General features: G+C 37.0%; 3 protein-coding genes across 3 annotated transcripts; 2 read left to right on the top strand and 1 right to left on the bottom strand.

The window, feature by feature from the left end:
• Positions 1–3,742: 3,742 nt before the first annotated feature.
• Positions 3,743–8,449, top strand: LOC122148137 (collagen alpha-1(X) chain-like). The gene is made up of 3 exons (XM_042773748.1): positions 3,743–3,896; positions 4,196–4,337; positions 6,106–8,449. Exons 2-3 carry the CDS (start codon positions 4,211–4,213, stop codon positions 7,944–7,946), a joined length of 1,968 nt encoding a protein of 655 aa, XP_042629682.1. The 5' UTR covers positions 3,743–3,896; positions 4,196–4,210; the 3' UTR covers positions 7,947–8,449.
• A 1,072-nt stretch (positions 8,450–9,521) lies between these two features.
• On the bottom strand, positions 9,522–14,813 carry LOC109107926 (myristoylated alanine-rich C-kinase substrate-like). Its single transcript, XM_042773747.1, has 2 exons — positions 14,460–14,813; positions 9,522–11,097 (listed from the first exon to the last, which is right to left on the bottom strand). The coding sequence occupies exons 1-2, from the start codon at positions 14,544–14,546 to the stop codon at positions 10,489–10,491; spliced, it is 696 nt and encodes a 231-aa protein (XP_042629681.1). The 5' UTR covers positions 14,547–14,813; the 3' UTR covers positions 9,522–10,488.
• A 2,578-nt stretch (positions 14,814–17,391) lies between these two features.
• Positions 17,392–26,690, top strand: LOC109107917 (tyrosine-protein kinase fyna-like). Its single transcript, XM_042773746.1, has 13 exons — positions 17,392–17,585; positions 18,743–18,830; positions 20,111–20,367; positions 20,856–20,952; positions 21,283–21,381; positions 21,565–21,668; positions 22,254–22,403; positions 22,492–22,656; positions 22,864–23,043; positions 23,391–23,467; positions 23,580–23,733; positions 24,442–24,573; positions 25,465–26,690. Exons 3-13 carry the CDS (start codon positions 20,121–20,123, stop codon positions 25,671–25,673), a joined length of 1,614 nt encoding a protein of 537 aa, XP_042629680.1. The 5' UTR covers positions 17,392–17,585; positions 18,743–18,830; positions 20,111–20,120; the 3' UTR covers positions 25,674–26,690.
• The last annotated feature ends 1,054 nt before the right edge of the window (positions 26,691–27,744 follow it).

Raw genomic sequence — 27,744 nt, 5'->3', positions numbered from 1 at the left:
AAGCAACTGTTTTTGAATAGCAAAGCATTTACTGTATTTAAATATTTGTGATTTCTGCACTGGTAGCTATTTTTTCCATCAAAACATATTTTGAATTACCAAATATCTGTAATAAAATTATTATTAGTAGTAGTAGTAGTAATATTTTCTATGATGCTTGCATTCCCCCCCCCCCCCCCCCCCAAATTTTTAATGGTCATTAATAGAGAAAAAGTATTTTTGCCCCATGAATGATATAGTTACAATATTCACCAGCAGGGGCTCAGTGATTTAACAGAATAGTTCCCCCAATTTTGTCACCCATTTTGTTATAATTTAAACCTGTATGACTTTCTTCTGTGGCACACAAAAAAAGATATTTTGAAAAATTGTGTTTTTTTTATTTTTATTATGATTTACTTATTTATATATTTTTTAATTATAATTTTTTTGTCCATAATCAAAGTCGATGAATTCCAGTGTTTCTTGTGTTCTCTTGAAGAAAGTCAGTAATACTTGTCTGAAATTACATGAGGTTGGCAAAATGGTGACATAATTTTAATTTTGGGGTCAAATGTCCCTTTTACAAATCATTATAGTAGAATGTTAGTGTCTGTAATGGTAGCTTTCTGTAGATAGACAATTAATTCAGATGTACAGTATCTTGTTACTTTTATTAATGCCTACAATTCAGACCATAATGGTTATTATAAAGTAAGATGGTAACCACAACAAGAGGGTCAGAGCGTGTAATGAGTTTAACAGAGGCCTACTTGGCTGAAAGACAGTTTATTTCTTTCGTTCTCCATCTTTTACTCTGTTACTGCAAAGTGAAGTCACCATAACTTCAGTGCTGTGTCATTTTATGGCCCTATCACACAGCTCATAAAAAGAAAACTAAATCACTCACATGACATTGTAGAATTTTAATGACCTATACAGCAAACACAAGCATGATTTCACAAGGTGGACACATCTTGAGCTCTCTGGTTTTGAGATGAGGAATGAAAAACTCTCCATGCTGCTCATTTTGACCATTTTTAAGAGGACATAAATTAACTGAACCTGAAAATGTTACAAAAAGAGAGAGTCCACCCATACTCGCTCTGTCATTAAACTAAATGTTAGTAGCATTTTGAGTCACACGCCTCCTTAGTGGGTTGTAAACACAAACATAGTTTGCAAAAATTAATGTTTGCTGCAGAATTCACTGCAGGAGGTGCGATGACACATTTAGAAAGAACTGTTGTCAGCAGCAGAGAGGAAAGTGTTCATGGTTTTAAAAACACTTTCAGTTCACTCAAAAATTTAAATTTTCTCACTGTTTATGCATCCTCATGTCATTCTTAATCCATGTGCTGTTATTGTGGAACACAGAAATTTCAGATGTTTTTCACTGAGGCAGTGAGTTGAACTCAAGAACCAGATCAGTTCATTTACGAATAATTGTCTTACATTTGAATTTATTTATTTAGCATTTATCCATTATTTTAATGACTTACAAATGAGAAAGATCACAAGCAATTTGCCAGTGGCTCAATTCAACTAACACAAGTTCAACTCAATAAGCTAATTCAATTTTAGTTTATAGCACAAAGCTGAGCTATTAAGCTTGATTTATACTTTTTTTTGTTGAAAGAAATGAATACTTTTATTCCGCAAGGATGCATTCAATTGATTTAAAGTGAAAATAAATACTGTCTATTTCAAATACTATGCAGCCTGAGCATGTGACTTCTTTACCGACCCCAAATGTTTGAGCTGGTGTGTACATGGTCTCTGTAAATGATCATTGTAAGAAACCTTTTTCACAAAATAACATACAGGTTTGAAACAACATGAGAGTGAATAAATTATCAGAATTAAAGGAAGAGGAAAAATCCTGTCTTATAAGAAATTAAATGTCTGAGTTTAGGTTGTAATCAAACATATGCTGCCAACAGCTGACGTTGTGATCTTTCTTTTAGATGTCATGCCATGTCTATAAAACAGCATGTCTTAATTTTCTCAGCAATGCCGTATTTTACCAGGTCAATGTAGGTTTTCCAGAGCGGAACATGTCAAAACAATGCTCGTCAAATGCAATTACTGTTCAAAACTATTTAGTATGTTAAGGCACCACTTTGGAAAAATTATACATGATTGAGACTAATTCTGAAAATTGGAGATGTTGAAACAAAGTTCATGTTCAAGGATCACTTAATGATACGCTATGTGGCTCAAATCTTCCATCATGTGTGCAAAGGGATCTTCCATTCAACCTGGTCTTTCTGCTTCAGTTAACAGTAGTAGGGATATATCATATATAAAATCATATATGGGCTGAACCATACAGTATATGTTATTATGTAAAGATTTAGGAGCTGTTGACTGCCGCACATAGCTGATCGTGATCATACCTCAAGACTACTCTTGTGTTGTAGAGGGTATGATTAATTGGGTGTGCACGTTTCCCATACACCCAAAAATAAATTGGGAAAAAATCCAGCAGCAGCCTCGGAAAGTAAGGGAGAGCTGTGTGAGAAGACCTAATTTAAAGAAATAAAACATGATGAAAGAACCATAATGGCAAGAAATACTTAGTGATGAAGATGCTGACAAATCCAAAAACTTAAAGGCTTAGAGGCTACTGTACAAAATGTGTGCCCCCTTCTGGACGCTTTGTGAAATTCTCATCATAACCCCCCCCCCCACACACACACACACAAGAGGGTAAAAAAGTCAAAGTCAGATGTATTTTCCAGAACGTCTTTTTATATATTCTTTATTAGCTGTTTCTGGGTGAAGCACTTACAAAAATACACACGTAAAGAACCATAAACTTGTTTGGCCTGAAATAGTACATTTTATGAAAGCCTCACACACTCTCCGAACAGACACTCTGAACAAACAGAGTCAAAGTGGCTTCTGTATGTGCATTTCTCAAGGAAAAGAGTTAAATATGCTCTCTAATGGTCAGGCACATTTGGATCCATCATGTTTGTTGTTATGGACAGCAGGGGGTTTTCCTATACCACACCAACCTGCTGAATCTGTCTTCCCCCTAATGTTTTTGTATATGTTTTTTTTTTCTGGGAGAAATTCAAATGCACCAGACAGTCCAAAAAAGTGAGGAATTTGTAAAGTCAACCAGACAAGGCTGAATTTGGAAGTGATTTTCATTAGTAGTTTTGTGGTGGCTTTAAAACATTTTGAAATCATTCTATTTTGAAATTTGCAATTAGACACTTTTTTATCTGTCTGAAAACAGAAACATGATGTAAAAAATAATTCACATAGAAGTTAGCTTTCTTTTCTAACAGAGTCTACACAAAACACATTTGCAATGCTAATAGCAAAAAAAAAACACTTATATAACATTTTATGTGAATTATTGTTTAATTGTTGATGTTTTTAATTTTAGATAGATAGATAGATAGATAGATAGATAGATAGATAGATAGATAGATAGATAGATAGATAGCCACTGAGAAACTGCTAAATTCTGTGTGAATTATTGTTTACATCATGTTTCTAAAGATAACAACATTACATAGGGAAGTCCACATCATACAGGCTATCCATACCCTAAAATGACATTTTTCGACCCAAATTTAGGACTAAAATGCATCTTTTGCAGCTTTGAGGGGAGCTTAACAAGATCTAATCATGGGTCTAAACACTCAGAGAAAAAGCCATCCTGAAGTGACATGCCAACAGTGGGCAAATGTGCTTGGTAATTACAGCCTTGAGATGAGAGGGGAGGTACTAGTGTGGTAGGTGCTTTTTTAATGGTGCAAGGGCCAGATATGGTATAAAAACCCTCATCATTGTGCTAGGCAGCAACAGATCCTGTCTGGCTCCTACCACAAGGATATTCAGAAGTGGGAGCAGCGGCTGTGTTAAATTTTTTATTTATTTGGAACCCAAGTATGCCGGTAGGTGTCCATTTTTATTCTTTTCCTTTGGTTTTGGGGAACTAGGCCCTGATATTAAATGACACCTATCAGCAGGTGCAGATGGAGGGCGCTCTTATTACTACTTTGAGTTACAGTTTAAACAAAGTTATTATTAATGGAATGGAAGCTGAAATCATAGTTTATGGTTGTCAGCTGTTGTTTACATTAAAAATGGCTGAACCAATTGTTCCATTAGAATGTTTCAGCCTTTACCACCAGCAGTTTTTTTTTTTTTTTTTTTTACATAATCACATCTAACTCTTTTGATTCCATTGCAGATTTGACCTCAGAGAATGGAACTAAGAGTAGCAAGCGTTCTTCTTCTCCTGGTTGCCTTGACAGCTGCCCATGGTGAGAGATATGTTATGAAGAAGGTGATGAAGGGCCCCCAGTACCAGCCTTACTCAGTGAAAAGCCATGGTATGTTTAAAATTGAAAAATGCTTCTCTTTGCTTTCTGCAGGATATTGAAGATCTGTTTATGTCTATCATGTTTGACCTAAAAACGTAAAAGATTAGCATGTGAATGCTACATTGAGTTTAAATGCAGGCAAAGCAAATCTTAAGGAAAAATTAGGTATGCACATAGCAAAACTGTAGGAGTAGAATCCAGCACACTGATTGGTTGCTGATACACTGTGCTTCCTCCAATAGTATAATGCAACATGTCTAAGTTTGAAATATTCAAATAGTAGATTCACTGTAGGCAAAAACATGACATGCCTTTACAGATCCATCATACTATAAAGACTCTTCTGCTGTTTTTGATTGCATACTGGAAGTCATTTTTAAAATCATTTTAGTTTAGGTAGCAAAAAGGCATTTTATATAAAACTGATCCTTTAGTTCCATGTAAAACACATACATCTTTGTCCTCTCTCTTCATATGTTTCACTAAATTCCAGTCTGGAGAGTTGAACAATAAGTTGAAGGATGTATGAAAGATTCAGTATGTTAAATCTGTTTTCTTATATTGTGTTTAACTGCATGGTTTGATGAAATCCGCAAAGTTCAAATATAATCATTGAAGTCATCCTTAGATTGGTATTACTGTACAATAAAATACTGTACAGACTGTATGATTTGTTTGAGTAGAAGGAATTCAGTTTTTATTTTAAATTTGAAAGTATATTCCGATTAAAACTTCATAACTTTCAAAGGTTATGAACAGCTATTTAGAATTAGCCTCGTAAAGACATTTTGAAAAGTGATTTGTCTGGGTGTGTCACAGCAAAATCTAGACACATCTGTTTTGTTTCATGAAGGCTGTGCCTAGAAGAATGATCTTTGGTATGATGCAGTTTACAAACCAATAGATTTGACCACATGAAGGCAATCATAAAACTGGAGCCCTAGCCGCATATAACTGATGGTCCTGATACAAAAATATATAAAAAACATGAAATACTAAAGTACTTTGTCTCGTAAGGTCTTTGGATAAATGTTCTGGTGGGCCTTTGTCCGGTCAAGTTAATTTATCAATAATACAGCAATAAAGCATGCGATTGCACGATAAATAACTGAATCACAAATATAAGATTTAAAGTTAAAATTTTACATTTGAAACAAGCACTTTTTATCACAAAAATTACACAAAATCTAATTTTATAATTTAACATACAACTGTCTGTATAACTGTATATGTATAGATCTGTTGTGAATTAACAATATATAGCAGGTTTGAATTTAAAACATTTATTATTTGAAGTTTTAAAATGTATTATTTATGATGTATGAACACTGTTTTTTTAAAAGGAGTTTGAATAAAAAAGGACTTTATAGTGGATCTGTAGAGCATACCTACTGTTCATACTCACATTCAACTCGATACTGACTTTCTGCTTCTTAGGAAAACAGCTCTATTTCAAAAAGCCTGTAGTTATATCTGTGAATCATTCGATAGTCAAACAATTCCCAAGGAGACAGAAATGTGTAAAAAGGTACTATATGGTTATAGGACCACTTTTAGTCAGACATTTCTAAAATCTGTCCAAATGTAATCTGTCCAGATCTCTAGCAACACTACATTATCAATTTTGTACTGGTATATTGTACTCGTAGTATATTATACTTATTTGCAGTAATAATCTAATTTGGATCACATACAATGTAGAATTTCATGAAAACACCAAATTACAAGTCAATTTGAATGTGACAACTGATTATTGCCACTTCTTGTTTTATTCCAGTGGTATCTGTAGCAGGAGAACCAGGCATCCCTGGTGAGCCAGGACCACCTGGACCTCCTGGCCCCCCTGGAGACCGAGGAGAAGATGGTGAAGGACTGCCAGGGCCACGGGGACCCCCTGGACCACCTGGTCCTGCTGGATACTCAGCACCTGGAAAACCTGGTACTCCAGGTGGACCTGGCAAACCTGGAGCCTCAGGTGCACCTGGACATAAAGGAGATTCTGGTGCACCCGGTCCTCAAGGCCCCAGAGGCATGCCTGGTCCTGCTGGTAGCCCTGGACCAGCAGGGATTTCTGCAACAGGCAAACCTGGATCAGCAGGTCTGCCAGGAGCAATGGGACCCCGGGGTGAGCCAGGTCTTAAAGGATATCCAGGTATTCCTGGTGCACCAGGACAAAAAGGAGAAAGGGGTATTGGGTATCAGGGGCCACCAGGTGAGAGAGGTCCAGCGGGATCAGTGGGTGCTCCTGGAAAGCCTGGTGAGCCTGGTGTTGGAAGACCTGGCAAATCTGGACTTCCTGGTGAACCAGGTAAATCAGGCTCACCTGGCCATGATGGGGAACCCGGACCCATGGGTCCACCAGGTCCAAAAGGTCAAACGGGTGCTCCTGGAATTGGAATGCCTGGCAAGCCAGGTGAGAATGGTGCCCCAGGTATGCACGGCCCTGTTGGCCCCAAAGGTCAACAAGGTGCAACTGGTGCTACTGGTGCTCCTGGCATTCCAGGTTATGGCAAACCAGGTGAACCTGGTGCAAAAGGTGAGAGGGGAGTAGCTGGTAGCCCAGGTACAACAGGTCAGAAAGGTGAGCCAGGTGCTAAAGGGCACACTGGATATCCAGGTGCCACTGGTCCTATGGGTCCAGCTGGTCCTCAAGGGTCAAGAGGTTTCCCAGGTGAGAGGGGAACAACAGGTGATAAGGGTGCTCAAGGCCCAATGGGACCTACAGGGCTGAAGGGGCACAAGGGAGAACAGGGACCCCAAGGCATTGAAGGCAAGCAGGGTTATCCAGGGGCAACAGGCCAACCTGGTCCAAGGGGAGCTACAGGTGCTCCTGGTAACAAAGGAGATGCTGGCCAAACAGGCACTCCTGGTACCCCAGGAACACCCGGACCTGCTGGTTCAAAAGGTCTTCCAGGATATCCTGGAGCAGCAGGTGAAAAAGGAGAGGCAGGAGCTCCTGGAGCGAGAGGCCCTGTTGGTCCCGCAGGTCCTTCAGGCCCAAGTGGCCTTAAAGGTCACCCAGGTCTTCCTGGACTACCTGGCCCTGCTGGTTTGGCTGCCAAGGGAATCCCTGGGCCTCAGGGTCCACCTGGACTTCCTGGATCTGATGGAGCTGCTGGACTTCCAGGTCCTGCTGGACCTCCTGGCCCTCCTGGTCCTCCTGGTGAGGTCCTATTTGAGAAGGGCCCAAGTGAAACTACATTCCCACTTCTTGTCAAAAGTCCTGTGTCTGCATTCACTGTTGTAACTGAGACACCTTATCCCCCATCTGGTACCCCAATTAAGTTTGATAAGATTGTGTATAATGGAGAGCAGCATTATGATCCCGAGACAGGTCTGTTCACCTGCCAGATTCCAGGAATTTATTACTTCTCCTTTAGCATGCATGTGAATGGTGCTAATGCTTTAGTGGCACTTTATAAAAATGGTGATCCAGTCATGTTCACCTATGATGAGTATAACAAGGGATTTGTGGACCAGATGTCTGGTAGTTCTGTCCTTCAGCTCAATGAGCAGGACACTGTTTATATCCAGGTCCCTGATGATGAGGCTAATGGTGTTTTTGCCGCTGATAATGTCCATTGCTCTTTCACTGGGTTCCTGATTGCCTCTACGTGATAAGGTGATTCAACTACATTACTTATGTAACTTCACTATTTCTCAAACAAAATATCCTGTTCTGCAAACCTTGATGCACAACAGACTGTGCTATTGTTCTGAGAAATTCAAGCATCTCAACTTGAAAACTCCAAGAAGTGGTGCCAATAAAAAGGAAGTGATATATGTAACATGTTATCAGGGATAGAAATACAGTTAAAACCTTAACAATTTCATTTTGGTGTGTGGATTGAGCATGTGAAGTTGTGTCCTGATAATTTCATGTCTTATCCTTGTTGTTTTTTGTTTTGTATTTTGTTTTTCTTGTTGCTGATCGCAGTGGCTATTTCAAATTGTCCTTATATCCTTACTGATTAAACGGAGAGAATGATCTTCCTGACATCCTTATATTTGACTTGAATATTGTGATATGGTGAAAATGACGAAAAACAAACTCACAAGCAAAAAAAAAACATCTATAAATGTTATCCCGTATGATTAATTTTGCTCTGTAAATCGTCATTTGTTGTAATTTTTTTTAAACAAGGGTAACTACAAAGTGGTATTTTATGCATTTGACTAAAAATTTTTAAAAAAAGCAAAACAACAAAGAAATAAAAATGAGTCATTTGTTGTAATTTTTTTTAAACAAGGGTAACTACAAAGTGGTATGCAATGCAACAGAATTACAACAGTACGTTTAAATGGATATATTTCTATTTTGTGTTGTCTGTTGCAGAAAAATTATAATGATAATAGAAGATTCGGTAGTTTCAAGAGTAGTGCCTTTAAAAACAGAAGAAGGAACTAGATATGTTTTGATGACTGTTAAATTCACTGTCAACCAAAAGATGTGGGTTAGGTGGAAAAACAAGTCAAAGAGAAGATGCTGGGTGGAGGCAATCAGAAGCTGGGAGCCTCAAACCACAGGCAGGCACTGCATTTGAAGGGTTTGAGGGAAGTGGTTGAATAAAAAAAAAAAATAAGACAAGAGCACCTGGAGGGTAAAGTCGTTACCATCTGTGAGAGGAGAGGTGGGATCCACAAGTTTAACATTGCCATATATAATATGAATATCCAGCATCTAAACTAGGAACAGGAATATTGGGTGAAAACACACCCATCTCGTGGTTGTTAGATTAGTGGTGGAGTTCATCTTGGAGCGCAGAAAATGCATGGTTCTAAATTATCTTTAGCTTCTGTGGTAGGCTAAAAACATCCGAGTAGCGTCTGTTAACATTCATTTTATACTTAGAAAGTATTTGGCTTTTCTTGGAATTTAGAAGAACGGCATTTACCAGTGTGGAGGATAAAAACACAAACCATAAAACATTTTTCATACCTTAAGGTCTTTGTGATATGAAAAAGAAAGCCTACAAACCCTCATATAATCACATAATTAAATGTTTATCATGGTGCTGTTGTTCAATATATGTTGCCACAATGGGTTTGATGGTAGAGATGGTGATTTAAGGATAGACCTCAACCAACATAAAAGGTTTCACATTATTCTATTGTAAAATTCTCAAAATCACATAAAAAAAAATTATATTATAAAGACAATGTTGCAAAAACAATACTCAAACAAAACTCATATATTGTCTGTCTAAATCCTTTATTTTTGTTTTGAGTGCCCCTAAAATTAAGGGGTAAAAGAAGCAATGTGAACGATTTACACGCAGTTACATTCCATTTAAAAATCAAGTAGAGATGGTGCTGAAGTATTTACAAAAAAGAAAAAAAAAATTATCTACTTGACGATTGCACCGGCAATTTTTCAAACAATTGTGGAACTCTGCTGGAATAAAAACCACTTGGACTGCATTACACATGACAGGTCAAATGTTTTGATGTTAAACATTTCAGAACATTCTCATTGAAACAGGGTTATTTGCAGAAAGAGAGGAAAAAAAACTTCATACTTCAAACTTGATACCACAGATATTAAGAAAGAAAATATGATAAAGCCATTTTCAACATCATAAAATCCAGCAATGACAAAAGCCAATACCAATACATAATGCTGCAGTATTGCACAATGCAGCTGCTGAGGTTTTGAGCACCTGTTTTAGTGATTCATGTAATGATGACAGTAAAATCAAATGAGAACTGACCAGTAACATCTGTAAATTGTTCAATGATGTCATTTCTGATAGCTCCTTTTTCCACACACTTGATTTACCCAATTGTATGGCACCAGTACCTTCAACTAACATTTCAACTCAATGTCCTTACGACACTAACATAGTTCACCTACAAAAGAAAATGAACAAAAAAACAAGTGAAATGAGCAATGCTCTATTAATCTCACTCATCCACACACACACCCACAAAACTGCTACAAAAAAAAATATGAAAAAGATGGGGAAAATGTGCCTTTCACTTCCAATCATTCCATCCAACTTCCTTTCTTCAAAATGCCATATACAATGTAGTGGATGGAACAGGAATGGATGAAAGTGTGGGAGAAAACAGAAGGCTTGAAATGTCATTGGTTTTTGTACAAATTTTCCATGTTTGTGCTCCTCTGACTTCACTTAAAATGGCCTTTTCACCCTCCATCTTACTCTGTGGCAGCGGCTGGGGCATCTGAGCTCTCTGCGGCCGCTGGCTCCTGAGGAGCAGCCTCTGCTTGCTTCTCCTCAGCTGGGTTCTCTTCGGCTACCTCACTGGATGGTTTTTCCTCCTTGTTTTCAGCTGGTTCCTCAGCTTTCGGTTCCTCAGCTGGAGCCTCCGTCTTGTTCTCTTCGCTGGATGCCTCAGGCTTGGCCTCCTCAGATTCAGGTTCAGCATCCTTCTTCTGTTCACCGTTCTCCACAGCCGCTGCTGCCGCCTCTCCACCTTCAGCATCCTTTTTGGCGCTCTTCTTAAAAGAGAAGCCGCTAAGCTTGAATGGTTTCTTAAAGGAGAAGCGCTTTTTGGTTTTGACAGGCTCACTGCTCGCCGAAGCAGAACCGTTTTCTTCTGTTTTGGCTGTGTCTTCACCATTCGCGACGGTGGAACTCTCCACTTCGCCCTCAGGAGCGGCCTTCTCTGCGCCTCCTTCCTCAGCCTTTCCTTCCTCTGCTTTTACCTCCCCATCAGCAGAGTGCTTTCCATTGGCCTGCACATCCTCCGTGGCTGCTTCTGCATTTGGAGAGGCATCCCCATTGGTTTTAGCATGGCCATTCTCCTGTGGGAATACAAAAGTGCTTCATATAAGCTGTTTTTGCACTGTAACAGGGTTTCTACAAACATGAACAAGTTACATTTCTGACTTTTTAAGACCTTTTTAATACCACCTTATATGAAATTTAAGACCTAAACCTGTAATGGAAATACAAATTATATTACACACATATGTAATATTTAATGTGTTTAACGTAAAAAGAAAACAAAATATCTTCACTGTAATAAATCATATTTAAGATATACAGTGAACTTTTCATATCAGAGGATAATATTCCATGCAATATATCCCCACAAAAGCACCACATCACCAAGATTTTTGGTGGTGCAAACAATTTATTCTGAAGCAATATTTTCATCAGTGTTCTATCAGCTTTTACATACTTAAATCTGCATATTTTTATTTACCTAAGGCCTATTTTTACAAATACATAAATAATGTTTTGATATATTAAACATAAAACGTTGAATACTGATATTTGAAATCATTTAAATAAAAAGATACTTTAAACGTAAAATTAAAACAGACAGTAGATGGCAGCAAGTCACTGTTAATAAGTGAGTCATTGCGATTGAACTGAATCATTTAAATGATTGATTCATTCAGGAACAAAACACCATTATGTAAACACCAAAACAGTGTCTCACGTTTCGATGCTTCACTGGGTATTTTTTAGTCACTTATGTTTTAATCAGGCTATTTGTCTGGTCGGGCAAGTAAAAAAATATAAAAAAATTAAACTAGCTAGAGGGTGATCAGCTGTAGTTTGACCTTTATTATTATTGAGAACATTAAGAATATAGTTCGACCTGTATTCTGCTACTGCGATGCTCTGATGATGCAGTAGCTTACCGCAGGGGAGAAAAAAAAAAAATCTTCAGTCTGTTCAGTGATTGTACAGTCGCGGCCAAAGGTTTTGGATGTGACAAATTTTGTGTTTTGCCAAGTTTGCTGCTTCATTATTTGTAGATTATTTTTTCCACGTTTCTATGGTATACTGAAAAACAATGATAAGCATATCAAAAAGTTTTAAAGGCTTTTATTGGCAAAAAACAAATATGAGTCAATATTTACAGTGTTGACTCCTTGTTCTTCATAAGCACTGCAATTCGCTCTGGCATGCTGGATATTAGCTTCTGGGCCAAATCCTGACTGATGGTGATCCATTCTTGCCTTATTAGTTCTCGGAGTTGATCACACTTTGTGGGCTTTTGCTTGTCCACTTGCCTTTTGAGGACTGACCACAGGTTCTCTAAGGGATTGAGATCCGGGGAGTTGCCTGACCACGGATCCAAAATTTCAATGTAATGATCTTCGAGCCACTTCTTTATCACTCTTGGTTTGTGACATGGTGCTCCATCATACTGGAAAATGCACGGATCATCACCAAATTGCTCATGGATCATTGGAAGAAGTCGTTCTTGCCGGATGTTTTGATACCATTCTTTATTCATGGCAGTGATTTTGGGGCAGAATTATGAGAGAGCCCACTCCCTTGTTTGAAAAGCAACTCCACACATGGATGGTCTCAGGATGCTTCACTGTTGGCACAACACAGGACTCATGGTAGCATTCACCTTTTCTTCTCCGAACAACTGATTTTCCAGATGTCCCAAACAGTCGGAAGGGAGCTTCAAAAACTTTGCACCAGTCTTCTGCTGTCCGATCCTTGTACTTCCTGCAGAATTTCAGTCTGTCCTCAACGTTTTTCTTGAAGAGAAGTGGCTTCTTTGCTGCCCTTCTTGACTCTAGGTTGTCGTCAAAAGTCTTGGCCTCACTGTGTGTGCAGATGCTCACACCAACCTGCTTTCATTCCTGAGCAAGCTCTGCACTGCTGGTGACACGATTCATTATCTGACTCCTCAGGAGGAGATGGTCCTGGCTCTTGCTGGACACTCTGGGACGTCCTGAAGACTTTTTCACTGCAGTCGAACCTCTCTCCTTGATGTTCTTGATTATCCGGTAAATGGTTCTTTCAGGTGCAAGATTCTTTGTAGCAATTTCCTTGCATGTGAGGCCACTTTAATGCAAAGCCATGATGGCTGCAAGTGTTTCTTTGGAGTTAACCAATGCTAACAAGAACACAATGATTGGAAGAGCTTCTTCCCTCCTTTTATAGCAATCAGTCTGCTCTAACAATTTAATTTTTTTTTATATAATTACTATGAAAGTGATTTCACCTGACTAGTACTCATTCACACTTTCACATGTGCTGCTATGATTAGTCAATTAATGTTAGCTGGTCATTTTGTGTCTGGATCAAACAGTGTTTTGTTTTGTTTTTTTTGAAAGTTAATTTTTTGGCCAATGAAGCTTTTAGCAATTATTTAAAATGCATCTGATCACTCAACACAATAATCAAGAAACAATGTGAATGAACACCAAAACAGATTAAGCAGCAAACTTTGCAAAACACTAAATTTATGTCACTGCCAAAACTTTTGGCCACGACTGTCATTAGGTCCGTCAGACTTAAGATACTTTAGCAGTAATGTGACCAAAAATATTTAAGACCCACCGAATCTGAATTTAAGACATTAATTTTTAAGGCCTTTTATTAGAAAAACGTTTTTTAACACTTTTTAAGTACCTGTGGACAATGCAAAACAATTGTGTGCATTCATTTCGCATATTTACAACCTACTTAATACAAAAGGCTGTATGCAAACACTATCTGGAGTCTATAGGTTCACCACGTGGGTAAAGTCTCATGCACTTTGTCTGGCTGATGCTGTTGCCATTTAAGTGAAAGCATTGCAAGATGGACGAGTAGATCCACCAGCGCAGATCAAACCGAGCAGATCATCGTGCTGAGTGCATACACAGTCTTGCAAGCCCACTTCTCATATTAAAACCATTTCTCATATATTAAATCCACGGATTGCTTCTCATGGCTTATTTGTAGGCTACTTCCATTTTATCACCAAGATGCGAGAAAGGCATGGTGATTTTACCGAAATGGCTTTGCACGATGGAAAAGCTTGAGGAAGCTACGAAGATGTTCATATTTAACTCATTTTTAGAATTCGTAATGGAATCACCGAATTTTACTGTAATCTTAATTATACGATTTTAAAAGAAAAAAAATAACTTGCCGTTTAAAAGCACCGATTTCATTGGGGGTCTATTCCAATCTAATAAAAATTTTATTTACACTAACGTTAAAATCTAACAAATTTATGCTCATCATTCAATTTTATAAAACAATAACGTCGATATTTAATACAAATGCTGGTTTTCAGTGGAAAGTGGAGAGACCCTTTGTTGATCGGCTCATTGTTCATTTGAACCGACTTGGTTTTTGGTACTGCACACCCCCTCAAAACATCACACGCCTAAACATAGATGATAATTAAAGTTATTACCTGCCCGTTTGATTTATTCGCAGCCTCTGCTGGTTTTTCGGCAGCAGTCTCGTCTTTTGCTCCGTTTTTGGAGATTTGCGCTCCCATGGTTTCACACGCAACAAAGAATCGCAGATCAAATGAATGAACAAAGAGCGCGAGCTTCTCCCTCAGACGCGTCGCGTGCTCGTTCTCAAGAGCGTCTGTTTTTTGTTTTTTTTTCAAATAAAACTGCGGAAAGGAGATAAAGAGAGGTGAAGCTGTGATCAACTGATCGAGAAAAAATACTAATTACAGCACTCTCTCAAATATATTATTTTGGGATACGAGATGGAGATAATGAAATTGTTCTCTTTTGATAATGAGATGCTGGATACAACGCCCAAATACTCCTGACGTCACAGAAGAGCGGCGTGAGCCAATCAAAGGCCTGCGTGAAGCCGGGGGGAGGGGTTACACTCACGCACTGGAGGGGAGGAAGGGCTCGCAACCAGCAACTGGTGATTCAGTACCAATGTATCCAGTAGCAAATGTTTTGCTTTTCTTTTTATTTCTGTTTTTATTTCGTTCTCTCATTTGGTCTTTGCTGTTGTTGTTTTTTCATAACCCTGTCTCTTAAAAGATCTTTCTTTTGGTTTATTCAAAATATGAAGGGAGAAAGCAAACACCATAGATTTAAATGGCTGAGTATGCATTATGCCCCTTTATCTGTATAGACACTACATAGGCCAACACATAAATTTGTAAACATTTCATTTCCAACGCTCCAACCTTGGGTTACACTTTTCCAATATAAACATCCAGTCACACATTGCATGCATTCTGAGGAATCCTGGTGACCTAGATTCAGTCACAGTTTATTGTCAACCCAGTCGAAGCTGTTTTGAATGCACTGAAATAGTCTAAATTGCGCTTTCACATCACCATACTAACTCACGTCACCATGGCAACTGCTCAACGTCACAGCATGATTGCTCATAAACAATAATAACATTGTAAATGTGCAATGGTGAAATATTTGGTTACATCTGAAGGAGTGAATGATCTGCCTGTAATCCAGGAATAGGAGGAAGATTTATATTGCATACTAAGCTGATGTATGTTTTGTTAAACAGAGAAGCCCTAAAACATTAAAGCCTATTCACCACACCAAACGGATGTGTGCAAACTGGACATTTATCTTTAAAAAACATAAATTTATTATAAATTTAAAATAACAAGACATAAATGAACAGTATAAAACAGAATTCATACATTAGGGACATATGTTAATTGTGGCATTTGATCTACAATGATTTAAATGAACATGACCATATTTCCTTAGAATTTAACCAGTGAAGCATATCAAAAACATTTTGAAAAGTCAGCTATACATAGCATGAAGTGACTCAACAAAATCTTGATGAGTATAAATATAAAAAATCTCACTACTGTTGGCCGGCGCTACAGCAACAGATGTTGATTTAGGGCGAGAGTCCATTGCAGAGTTTCATTTTCTAAGATTAAAACTAATAATATTGAAAATGCTTGAAGTCATGCCAAACCTTGATCTGTTTTTGCTGATTAATGATTTATAATACATCTATTTACATCAGTAACATTGCATGTCATATACACGCATTGCCATTTTTTGGCAATGTAATGTGTATATGCATGTAACTTGGCAGTACCATTGGTTACAATGGTCAAATGAGAGGAAGATGTCAAATCTGCATCACTCCCTTTGGCCATTCTAATAGAAACACTCATGCAGAGTGAGCTAGTTTAATGCAATTTAAAGAAAACACAAAGTATAGTGTTAGAAATGTACATTTACATTTTTAAAAATAAAAATATAAGATTTATTATGTTAATAACTGTAGAAATGCATCATGATGGTCTGTGAAAAGAGTCCATGCCATAGTGGTACATATATGATCATTTAGTACAATGAGGAGACTGGGACTAACTGTCAAAAGTCAATTTTAGTACAGGCACAATCACATAGCCATATAATCCTAATTTATTCACTCCCATGTTCTTCTGAACCCTTATGACTTTCTTTGTTCACACTAAAAGGAGATGCTAGGGACATTTTGAGGAGACTTTACACCTGAGGCTGTCATTCTGTTAAACATCTTCTTTTGTTTTCCACAGAAGAAAGAATGTCATACAGGTTTCAAACAACATGAGTGGAATAAATGTTAACAGAATTTAAGACTGAACAATCCTTTTAAGATTTGAATATTACCAACATTACTGCCAGAGAAAAATAAATAAAAAATAAGATACAGTTGAATGAACACACATTGTCCTAATATTTATCAGGATATGTTATCATAATGGAACCTGATTTTTTAGGCTTTTCAGCTAAAAAATAAATAAAATAAAAATAAAATAAATAAAAAAATAAACAGCAAAAAGGTAAAATGTCATAACTAGGTATTAAACAATTGCTTTGTCCACAGTATTTAAAGTAATAAACAAAAATGTGATGACTTGCAACAATCTGACATTTATGAAAAGTTTCCTTCTTTGAACACAGTGCAACTTTTCAGTTAAAAGATTTGCATATGGGTGCATTCACTTTGATGATAACGAGATTTATTTTTGGCAGGCTATACAAGCTGAAAAGTTTCACACCCAAACCGTTTAAAATTAAACGAAATTCTCAGGAGTGTCTAAAAAAGCAGGTGTGCCTCACACAACATGCATGGATTATGAAAAAAAAAAATATATTTTTTTTAAACTCAGACAACACACTAAATTATGGGTGTCACAGGTCGTCGATGATTACAGAGAGATTTGTGGAGCATGACCAGACAGTCCTTGTTTTCCTATGGTAACCACAGCTGAACCCACGCTGCATAGTAGGAGCAAGAAAGGACCAGCGAGGAGGCAAAATATGCGCGCGCACGCAGGCGTCTTCTGCGCCACCCGATTGGCTGAGCGTCCTGTCAATCACATCCTCGGCCCCCAGAGAATCCGCCTCAGCAACGCCATCATCTGTTACACTCGGCGACAGGAGCTGCCTCAGCCATCAGGGCCAATGTTGTTATTTTCATAATTCACCGAGATTTTATTAATAGAAAATCTGTCTGCAAATGACCTATTTTCGATTGGCTCTTTGCGGTGAAATCCAAAACACTTCAGGCGACCCCTCTCTTGGTAAGCATTTTCTGATGGTCTGGCGTTTTTGATACACTTGGTGCAGCCGATTTGTATCCATTGGATATTGTGGTTAATGGAAATGATGGGAGATGGAGGCTTTATAATGCTAGTACCGACGGACTAACCATAACGCTTTCGCCTTATCAGCCGCATGGTGTTTAGGGATGTTAATAATCGAGAACGAATGTATTTTCTTGTAGGGATGGTGTGATGCTTTTGCTCCTAAGCGCTCGTCTCTGGCAGCAGGATTGATGCGCAGCAGAAAAAGCCTTATGTACACAATTGAATGGAAGAATAAGGCCTCTGTCACTGGACAGTAGTCATTTTACGATAGAATTAAATCATACAATACCCGTTATCAGGGTTTACAATCTCAGCACGCAAGTATTTGTGTGACTTGACGGATTTTATGCTTTATTCTATTTTGTTTTTAGTATAATCTGTTCATTTATTTATTTTTTTCTTGTTTTATATCTGTTCGAATGAAGCCTGGCCCTTAGGCACAAAAAGCCTTTTTCCACTCTTATTGCTTTCTTTATGCATCCAGAATGATAAATGCATGGTTAGCACGGTCATGGAAAACCTGGAAAAATCAGGGAATTTTTAAATAGTCTTGGAAAGTAATAAAACATCAAAAGTCATGGAAATGTTTCTATGCTTGGAGTCTCAGAAAGTCAAATGCTCCATTTAGCAGCATTCAAATCTTTTTGAGACTCATACAATTATAGTTTAAATCTCTCAATTTAAAGGATTGGTGCCTGAAAATCTCTCAGCAATCTCTGTAAATTTACTCAGTAGTTATGAACAAAAAGTCTCATTGATGAAAAGGATTATTTTTTTCCGACTAAATTAAAGGGTCTCATTAAAATATTTATGTTATGATGGAACTTTTCATTTTCAGCAGTATAGATAAAACAATATTTCATATTTGCTGTAATCTCTGTGGTCGAGACACTTTTTCTTGTACAACAAAAGCATGAATGGCTCTTCTGAATTCTTTGTTTTCTGCAGAATAATTAAAGGATGTTAAAGGATGAAATGTTTAACTTATACAGACATCAGACTTTATGTATTCTTCAACACAATGTGCTATAGTTCCCCAGACGTTGTTTACCAATAAAACAATGTTTCTGGCTTTTGTTTTGCCCACTCAGGCAAAGGAGCAAATCGTAGATGTTTTCACATCATCTTTAATTGAATGGAATGCAAATACTCCACTGTGGTAGCCCAGTGCCTGCCTTGGTATGTTTATTAAATATATGTTTTCGTTTTCTTTCTCCATGTGTTACATTTCAAGTCTTGTATAAACAGGCCACTTATATAAACGTTTATTAATATTAACATAATGGTCTGCAGAATAGAAAACTGGTTTTCATTGGATAATAGTCAAATTAAAGTAATAGTTCCACCAAAATTTTTAATGTGCTGAAAATGTACTCATTACATCACTTGCTTACCAATGGATGCTCTGCAGTGAATGGGTGCCGACAAAAACATAACAAAAACACACAATAAAAACACAACAATCAATCACAACAAATCCACAAGACAAAAGTCCATCAATTAATTTCTTGTGAAGCGAAAAGCTGCATGTTTGTAATAAACAAATCCATCATTAATATGTTTTTAACTTCAAACCGCTGCTTCCAGCTAAAATGTGAGTCCCCATCCATAATATTGCTTTCTCCAGTGAAAAAGTCATCTTGTCTAAATCAGGAGAGACATAAGCACAGATCAAGCACTGTTTACAAGTGAGTCAGTCCAACAGTCCAAACAGTCCTATTTGGATTTTGATTTTAGAGGACAACAAAGGATTAACTTTTTCACTGGAGGAAATGCTATTATGGATTGTACTGGTATTTTCAGCAACAACCAAAAAAAGGTTTATATTTAATGCTTAAAGTTGATGGTTTTAGTTCTTAAACATAGCTTTTTGCTTCACAAGATATTAATTGATGGACTGGAGTCGTGTGGATTACTTGTGGATTATCGTGATGTTTTTATCAGCTGTTTGGACTCTCATTCTGACGGCACCCATTCACTGCAGAGCATTCATTGGTGAGCAAGTGATGAAATGCTAAATTTCTCCAAATGTGTTCTGATGAAGAAACAAACTCATCAAAATCTTGGATGGCCTGAGGGTGAATATATTTTCAACAAATTTTCATTTTTGGGTGAACTATTCCTTTTAACTAATTCAATTATCCAAATCATGATATTTGCAAATAAGATGAAATAAATCACATATTTAGTTACACATCCATTTGTTTTCACTGTAGTTATAGACTGTGTGCTTAAAACCAAATGTCTCTCTGAATGACTTGTTGAATTAATTATTGATTTATGTCTGTTTCAAGTAATCACTTAGGGATATTTGTTTACTTCCAGTCAGTTGTTCTGAATATGAATCTTAACCTCCTCTTTAATATGTCTAATTTGATTAGTTTCAAACCAATAAAATGTCAAAACATAAATAAATATATATCAAGTCATCATCATTTTTGCCTTTCTTCACCACAAAGAATATAGATAATGGGCTGTGTGCAATGCAAGGACAAAGAGGCAACCAAACTCACAGACGACAGAGAAACTAGCGTCTCACAGCATGCAGGATATCGATATGGGGCTGATCCGACACCTCAGCACTACCCCAGCTTTGGAGTCACCACTATACCCAACTACAACAACTTCCATGCGCCTGTCAGTCAAGGAGTGACTGTGTTTGGGGGAGTGAACTCTTCTTCACACTCTGGAACGCTACGATCCCGGGGTGGAACAGGTAAAACAAATGAGGGACTTTGCTGTTCTAGCACTCAAACTGAAAGTGAAATATCTTTAAAGTTAATGTGACATAAAAATCACCTTTATTAACTTCCAGAGAACTCATTCCTAATTTTTTTGAGCCCGTTGGATCTGTCCACATCATTCCCAAAAAAAAAAAAAAAAAAAAAAAAAAAGAAGTTTATTTTCCTTTATCTCTGAAAAAACTTTTACTTTTTGGCTGACATCACCAAGGCCTCATTTTCCAGCCCCTTCCCTACTGACTTCATTCTGGTATCGTGATCTGATGGATAAAATCAAGTCCTTGTCAAGTTGCCTTGCTCTCATACCTATTTTCTTTGAAAATATTTAATGAAGAAATCCTATTTTACCTTGTTGAGACGTTGTAATATTTCTATAAAACTGCAAATTGTTGAGACGTTGTAATATTTCTATAAAACTGCATTGTTTTAGTAAGCCGATGTTATTTGTCATTTTCTTTTGCAGGAGTAACACTCTTTGTAGCACTTTATGATTATGAGGCAAGGTCAGAGGATGACCTCAGCTTCAGGAAAGGGGAAAAGTTCCAGATTCTAAATAGCACGTGAGTTCACAGACCATATTTTAAGAGACCATCAAAAACACTGTAAATGCATTTTTTTGATAATTTGATTAATAGAAAGTTCAAAAGAACAACATTTATATGAAATATTAATCTTTTATTACATTATAACTGTCTTTATTTTTACATTTGATAAATGTAATGCATCCTTGCTGAATAAAAATATGAATTTAATTTATTTAAACAAATCTTACTGACCCCAAACTTTTGAACGATAATGTATCTGTACTTATGTATCTTAATAATTGAAACTTGACCCATTAGAAATGTTCATTGTTTATTTGTTCTCTTGCTCCTGTTGCTGTATATCAGGGAAGGAGACTGGTGGGAGGCGCGCTCTCTCACTACAGGTGGAACAGGATACATACCCAGTAATTATGTGGCTCCAGTAGACTCTATACAGGCAGAAGAGTAAGTTCAGTTTTAGTTCTAAAATAGACAAAAGTGAAATAGAAATAGGAAGACTATCCAGAAGAACAGTGTCTGTTATTTGTGTTAGGCCTAGTAGTATTTTCATAGGAACAAGGGCAATAAGATAACTTTGTCATGTGGTCATACTGTTAACCAAAACAAACACTATGTATCCCTTTGTAGTTGGTATTTTGGAAAACTTGGCCGTAAAGATGCAGAACGGCAACTGTTGTCAAATGGAAATCCCAGAGGCACTTTCCTTATAAGGGAGAGTGAGACCACGAAAGGTAATTTGCAGTAACGCTACAATTTGCAAATGTGGGGTGAGTAAATTTTTTTTATTGCGTTCAAAAAAAGTCTCTTATGCTCACCAAGGCTGCATTTATTTGATCAAAAATACAGTAAAAACAAGAATACTGGGAAATATTAATACAATTTCAAATAACTGTTTTATATGTCATTATATTTTGAAATGTCACTTATTGCAGTGATGGCAAAGCTGAATTTTCAGTGTCACATGATTATTTCAAAATCATTTTAATATGCTGATTTGGTGCTCAAGAAACATTTCATATTATCATCAATGTTGAAAACATTTGTGTCATCCGTGATACATTTTTCCAGCATTCTTTCTTGAATAGAAAGTTCAAAATAGCAGCATTTGAAATAGGAATCTCTTGTAACATTGTAAATGCTGTTACTGTCACTTTTGATCAATTTAATGCATCCTCGCCAGACAAAAGTATTAATTTCTTTCCAAAAAAAAAAAACGTGCTGACTTAAAACATTAACATGTTCATCTTGGAATTTTTAACTGATATTTGAGAGTCCTGTCCTGTATCTAATGTTCTGTTCGCTCATGTTTTTTCTAGGAGCATATTCATTGTCCATACAGGACTGGGATGAAAGTAAAGGCGACCACGTGAAGCACTACAAGATCCGCAAATTGGACAATGGAGGATATTATATCACCACTAGAGCTCAATTTGAAACACTGCAGCAGCTTGTGCACCATTATTCTGGTAAATCTGCTTCTAATGCATTATGCAAAAATGTATCAATCTTAAATGATAAACTAACAGTATAATCTATTAAAATTTCTGCATTCAGCCCGGGCTGCAGGACTTTGTTGCCGTTTAATAGTCCCATGCCATAAAGGCATGCCCCGCCTTGCTGACCTGTCTGTCAAAACCAAAGATGTATGGGAGATCCCACGGGAGTCACTTCAGCTCATCAAACGATTGGGGAATGGACAGTTCGGAGAGGTCTGGATGGGTAAGAGATTAGCTTAACCACATGCCCAATAAAAGAGTTTAATATTCATACATAACTTATAATTCCAGGGGTAGAAATCTTGCCCTGTCAGTGAGGCAGAGAACATTTCCTCTCGTCAAAAGAAAGCCAGCTGTCATGGAAGGTTTTATGTGTGGTTCCTTTCAAGGGCTGTGTGACTCACTATGAAATCTCATCTCTGAATGGCAGGCACTTGGAATGGCAATACTAAAGTGGCAGTGAAGACCTTGAAACCAGGCACAATGTCCCCAGAGTCGTTCCTGGAGGAGGCTCAGATAATGAAGAAACTGAGGCATGACAAGCTAGTGCAGCTTTATGCGGTCGTCTCTGAAGAACCCATCTACATTGTGACAGAATATATGAGCAAAGGTAAGAACAGATTTTGCAAACAGAAGTGCTAAATCAATGCTGCTCTTCTGCTTTTTCTTTTCATCAATGAATTCTGAAAAATGTGTCACGGTTTCCACAGAAATATTAAGCTGCACAACTGTTTTCAACATTAATTTTAAGAAATGTGTCTTGTCAGTTTATTCAAATGATTTTTGAAAAATCATGTGACACTGAAGACTGGAGTAATGATGCTGGACATTCTAAATTTTGAAATGTATTAAAACAGAAAACAGTTATTTTAAATAGTAATAATATTTCACAATATTCCTGTTATACCTCCAAAGAAATCACACAGGTTTGTTCACATGCAACTGATTGTCTTTCAGGAAGCCTGCTGGATTTCTTGAAGGATGGTGAAGGACGTGGGCTTAAATTGCCAAATTTAGTGGACATGGCCGCTCAGGTTAGTTAAAATGTTTTGATACCAATAATAGATTAAGGTATCTGGTTTCAGTAAACACTTACTTGACCACAGGGCATTTAAATATTTCATTGCTTGCGCACTCATCTTTTAGGTTGCTGCAGGCATGGCTTACATTGAAAGGATGAACTACATCCACAGAGATCTCCGGTCTGCCAATATACTTGTTGATGACAGCTTAGTGTGCAAGATTGCAGATTTTGGACTGGCCAGACTAATAGAGGACAATGAATACACAGCACGACAAGGTGAGAGTTACTCTCCCAAATCAGGCTTAGGTACTTCATAGTTAGTCTTCATAGTTTCAGTTAACCCTCTATTGTACAGTGTCGCCATATGGCAACAGCATTTTTCTTCACTTTACACATTACACTGACAATTCAGAAAAAAGTACATTGCATTCATTATTGGAGTTTAAAGATCAGAGTTTATAAAAACCAATAATACGTTGTTTTTAAGTCAAATGATTTAAGTACTGCTCAAATTTCTGTACATTTCCTTCTATGTCTGGATAGTTTGCTGTATTATTTATAATTAAAATGTATTATTAAGATCACAGTCTAACATAGTTCTACAGTAAATTAGAGAAACTACTAAATTTACCATATGGCAAGTGTTTACCACATTTAAATTGCAATAATGCATTTGTTCACTACTACCACTAACATTTTCAAATAAAAACATTAATAAAATGCAACACCTTAAATATATATAATTATTGTAAGTGTTTATAGTACGATGTTCAGTTGCATATGAAAACATTTAGACATGGCAACTTCTTAAATGGGGATGACGTGGCTATACAGGTCATATAACATATGACTGTGCTGTGTTTTATCTACTTATGTTTGTTTCCTTATGCACATATTCAACAAAGTTAAATCTGTAATTTCCCTGGGAACGTTGCCCAATTCACAAGTAGAGATCAGATCCATAAATCCAGTGTTCTGTTGTAGGTGCCAAGTTCCCAATCAAGTGGACGGCTCCAGAGGCAGCACTCTACGGAAGGTTTACCATCAAGTCAGACGTGTGGTCATTTGGAATACTACTCACGGAGCTGGTCACCAAAGGACGCGTGCCCTATCCAGGTGAGATCTGATGGTGCAACGTACATTTTTAGACCATTAATACTGACAGCAACAGACTAAAATTTAAATCAGTTCAAATTACTAAAATTTTGTTAACATTTTTCAAAGACAGTTTGCTATTTTAGGCAAGATTCATTCTTAAAGAGATAATTTACTCAAAAATCAGAATTCTGTCATTGTTTACTCACCCACGTCACTCCAAACCTGTATGAACAAAAATGTCTGTGTGTTTTTTGTCCTTACTGTGAAAGTCAGTGGGGTCCAGTGCTGTTTTGGACTCCATAGACTTAAATTGTATGGACAAAAGCAGAAAACATTCAAAATATCTCCTTTGGTGTTCAGCAGAAGAAAGAAAATTCTTATTATTTTAACGCTTATTGTTGCGCTGCATAGGACTTGCTTGAGACAGATTTGTCATTTTGTTTTTTAGACCACAAAATCAACAATGTCACCAAAGAAGTGTGTTATTGCTGTGTATCTGTATCTGTCTTTTATAAATCGGATAATTCTAAAGACTCTTCGGAGATATGAAGAATGCAATGCTATTCTATAGGTACTCAAGATTAACATGAGATTGGCAGTAACTGTGTGTTATAAGTTTGGAATGACATGAGGGTGAGTTTTAAACCCATGGCAGAATTAAAGGCATAGTTCGCCCAAAAAGTTCTTTCTTCTGATGAACACAAATGAAGATACTTTGAATGTTGTCCATACAATGCAAGTGTATGGGGTCCAAAACAACACTTGACCCCACTAACTTTTCACTTTCACTTTTTGGGCAAACTATCCCTTTAAGAGTGTGAATAAAGTACAACTCAGCATCATACAGGAATTTGAGGGCCCCACGGCTTTTTTCAATTAAAGAGCACATGTTTTGCATTTGTCCCTCAGGCATGAACAACCGAGAAGTCTTGGAGCAAGTAGAGCGTGGTTACAGGATGCCCTGTCCCCAGGACTGTCCCAGTTCCCTGCACGAGCTCATGCTCCAATGCTGGAAGAGGGATCCCGAGGAGCGGCCCACCTTTGAGTATCTGCAAGCCTTCCTGGAGGATTACTTCACTGCCACTGAACCACAGTACCAACCCGGGGACAACCTCTAAACACGGAGCTCCAGACTAAAGAGTATGCCACAACAGACTGCCCTTCAAAAGACTGATCGAAAGAGCATTTGATGAGAAAAGCTTCCAAGTTTTGTGCCACCTCGACCCAATATCTGACACAATTCATCTTCCATTGAAAAAAAGGACATGCAGTCGCATTATATCTGTCAGTTAAGCCAAAAATAGAGTTCTGGGGAGAGACATCAGTCACAATTAATGATAAGAATGGCTTGTTTGTATGTAGTGTAAATAGTGTGTTTAGTTTTCCCTTGTATTTGGCTTGTTTTATTACTTTTTATAATGCTGTTTTGCGTTCTTATCCAGGCCGAGAAAGTCGACGCTGTGAGGAAAGCATGCTCAACAGAGGCGGCATCAGCCGGTTTAAGATTTACAATGATTCTGGAAATCATTCCTAGACACTTCCAGTAGGATGCTGAACAGCCTCTTTTAAATATTAAAGGAATTCTGTCAGTTGTATATTAAATTAACTGTACGTGTCAAAACACTCCCTTTTAGCCGAGACATACAGCAGTGCATAGGTAGCATTTCTGACACATTATTGTGACTTTCACAGAAGGTAATGATGTCTGCACTGGTTTTAGTGATTTTGCTGGGCCTAATTATTTTGCACCTGCTTTTAGCAAGCGCTCAATGTCTATCTTTTGTTTTCTGCTTCTTAGAATGAGTGCACTTTCTATTTAGTCACTTTGGTTTAACAGTAGAGCAGTGTATGTATCAGAATAGTACGAGACCAAGTGGGCATTACGCTTGACCATACTTGCATCTTTCCTGCAAATAAGATAAAATGACTGCTAACATCCTTACTGTTGTGAGAGAGAAAAAACAAGTCCATTAAATATATCTCACAATATCATGCATTATAAAATAACACGACTAAATGCGTAGAGAAATATTATGAAATTGTAGAATTTCACTCAAGATAACTCATTGCTGGTATGCTTTGTTTTTTGCCCCTCATTTTGTCCTTCATGATAAAATGACATGTCTGAATATTCATTATTGGGTCATTCTTTACTTTTTTGTCGAATTTAAGAAGTGACAGACCTCTCTGTGAACATGCTTACTGTGTGGAAAAATGTACTTAAATGCAAATTACATTCGATTTTTTTTTCAAAGGCTTTAAAATACAAAATACGAAAACGTATTTTGTATTTAAAATACCTATCTGAAATACTGCCCATCCCTGGTGACAATATCGGCATGAGCCACATTCCAAGAGCAGTTATTCACTCTTTAAAACTATGGTGTTGATTTCAGTCAATATTTTGGGGTTCAGCTGAAGGCTGCTTTTATCTGGGCCTATAATTTAAATTATGTGTTGCATTTGTGTTATAGTCCAACCTCACAATTTTCACATTTATTTTTGTACCATCTATATTTGGATTAATTCATAAATATTGTGTTTATTTAATTGCTTTGTTTCATTTATGCACAAACATTTTTAGAATAAAGTGTCATTCCAATCCATTTCTTTCAAACTTTAGGTTTTTCAACTATCATCAAATTATAATTGAGTATCTTTTGTGTTAAGATCATTTTGCAGGTTCTTCGAGATTGAAAAAATGATGCTTACTGGCTCTAAAACATTAGTGGCCATTTTTATGGAATTATTTAATGCAATGACTATTCAAAAGTTTGGGATTGGTAATATTTTGTAATGTTTTTGAAATTAGTCTTTTAAGCTCACAAATTAAGGCTGCATTTATTATTTATTATTTAAAAACAGCAACAGTAAAACAGTAATATTATGAAATATTACTATATATATTTTAAAATGTAAATGATTCCTGTGATGGCAAAGCTAAACTTTCAGCATTACTCCAGTCTTCAGTGTCACACAATCCTTCAGAAATCCTTCTAATATGCTGATTTGGTCCTCAACTTAGAAAGATTTCTAATTATTATCAATGTTGAAAACAGTTCAGCAGCTTAATATTTTTGTGGACACTGTGATACTTTTTTTCAGGATTCTTTAATTAATAGAAAGTTCAAAGGAACAGCATTTATTATTAATTATTTATATTTGCATTATATTTAAATAACAATTTTA

This window comes from Cyprinus carpio, chromosome A17, assembly GCF_018340385.1.
Source record: "Cyprinus carpio isolate SPL01 chromosome A17, ASM1834038v1, whole genome shotgun sequence".
Classification (NCBI taxonomy): Eukaryota; Metazoa; Chordata; class Actinopteri; order Cypriniformes; family Cyprinidae; genus Cyprinus; species Cyprinus carpio.
This window is presented reverse-complemented; position numbering and strand designations above follow the sequence as displayed.

Excerpts from the sequence above, each read along its gene's own strand:
- LOC109107926 (XM_042773747.1), bottom strand. The coding sequence starts at position 14,546 with ATGGGAGCGCAAATCTCCAAAAACGGAGCAAAAGACGAGACTGCTGCC. Across the intron at positions 11,098-14,459 it reads CGAATAAATCAAACGGGCAG|GAGAATGGCCATGCTAAAAC; the intron begins GTAATAACTTTA and ends GTATTCCCACAG.
- LOC122148137 (XM_042773748.1), top strand. The coding sequence starts at position 4,211 with ATGGAACTAAGAGTAGCAAGCGTTCTTCTTCTCCTGGTTGCCTTGACA. Across the intron at positions 4,338-6,105 it reads TTACTCAGTGAAAAGCCATG|TGGTATCTGTAGCAGGAGAA; the intron begins GTATGTTTAAAA and ends GTTTTATTCCAG.
- LOC109107917 (XM_042773746.1), top strand. The coding sequence starts at position 20,121 with ATGGGCTGTGTGCAATGCAAGGACAAAGAGGCAACCAAACTCACAGAC. Across the intron at positions 22,404-22,491 it reads GCTTGTGCACCATTATTCTG|CCCGGGCTGCAGGACTTTGT; the intron begins GTAAATCTGCTT and ends TTCTGCATTCAG. Across the intron at positions 22,657-22,863 it reads GTTCGGAGAGGTCTGGATGG|GCACTTGGAATGGCAATACT; the intron begins GTAAGAGATTAG and ends TCTGAATGGCAG.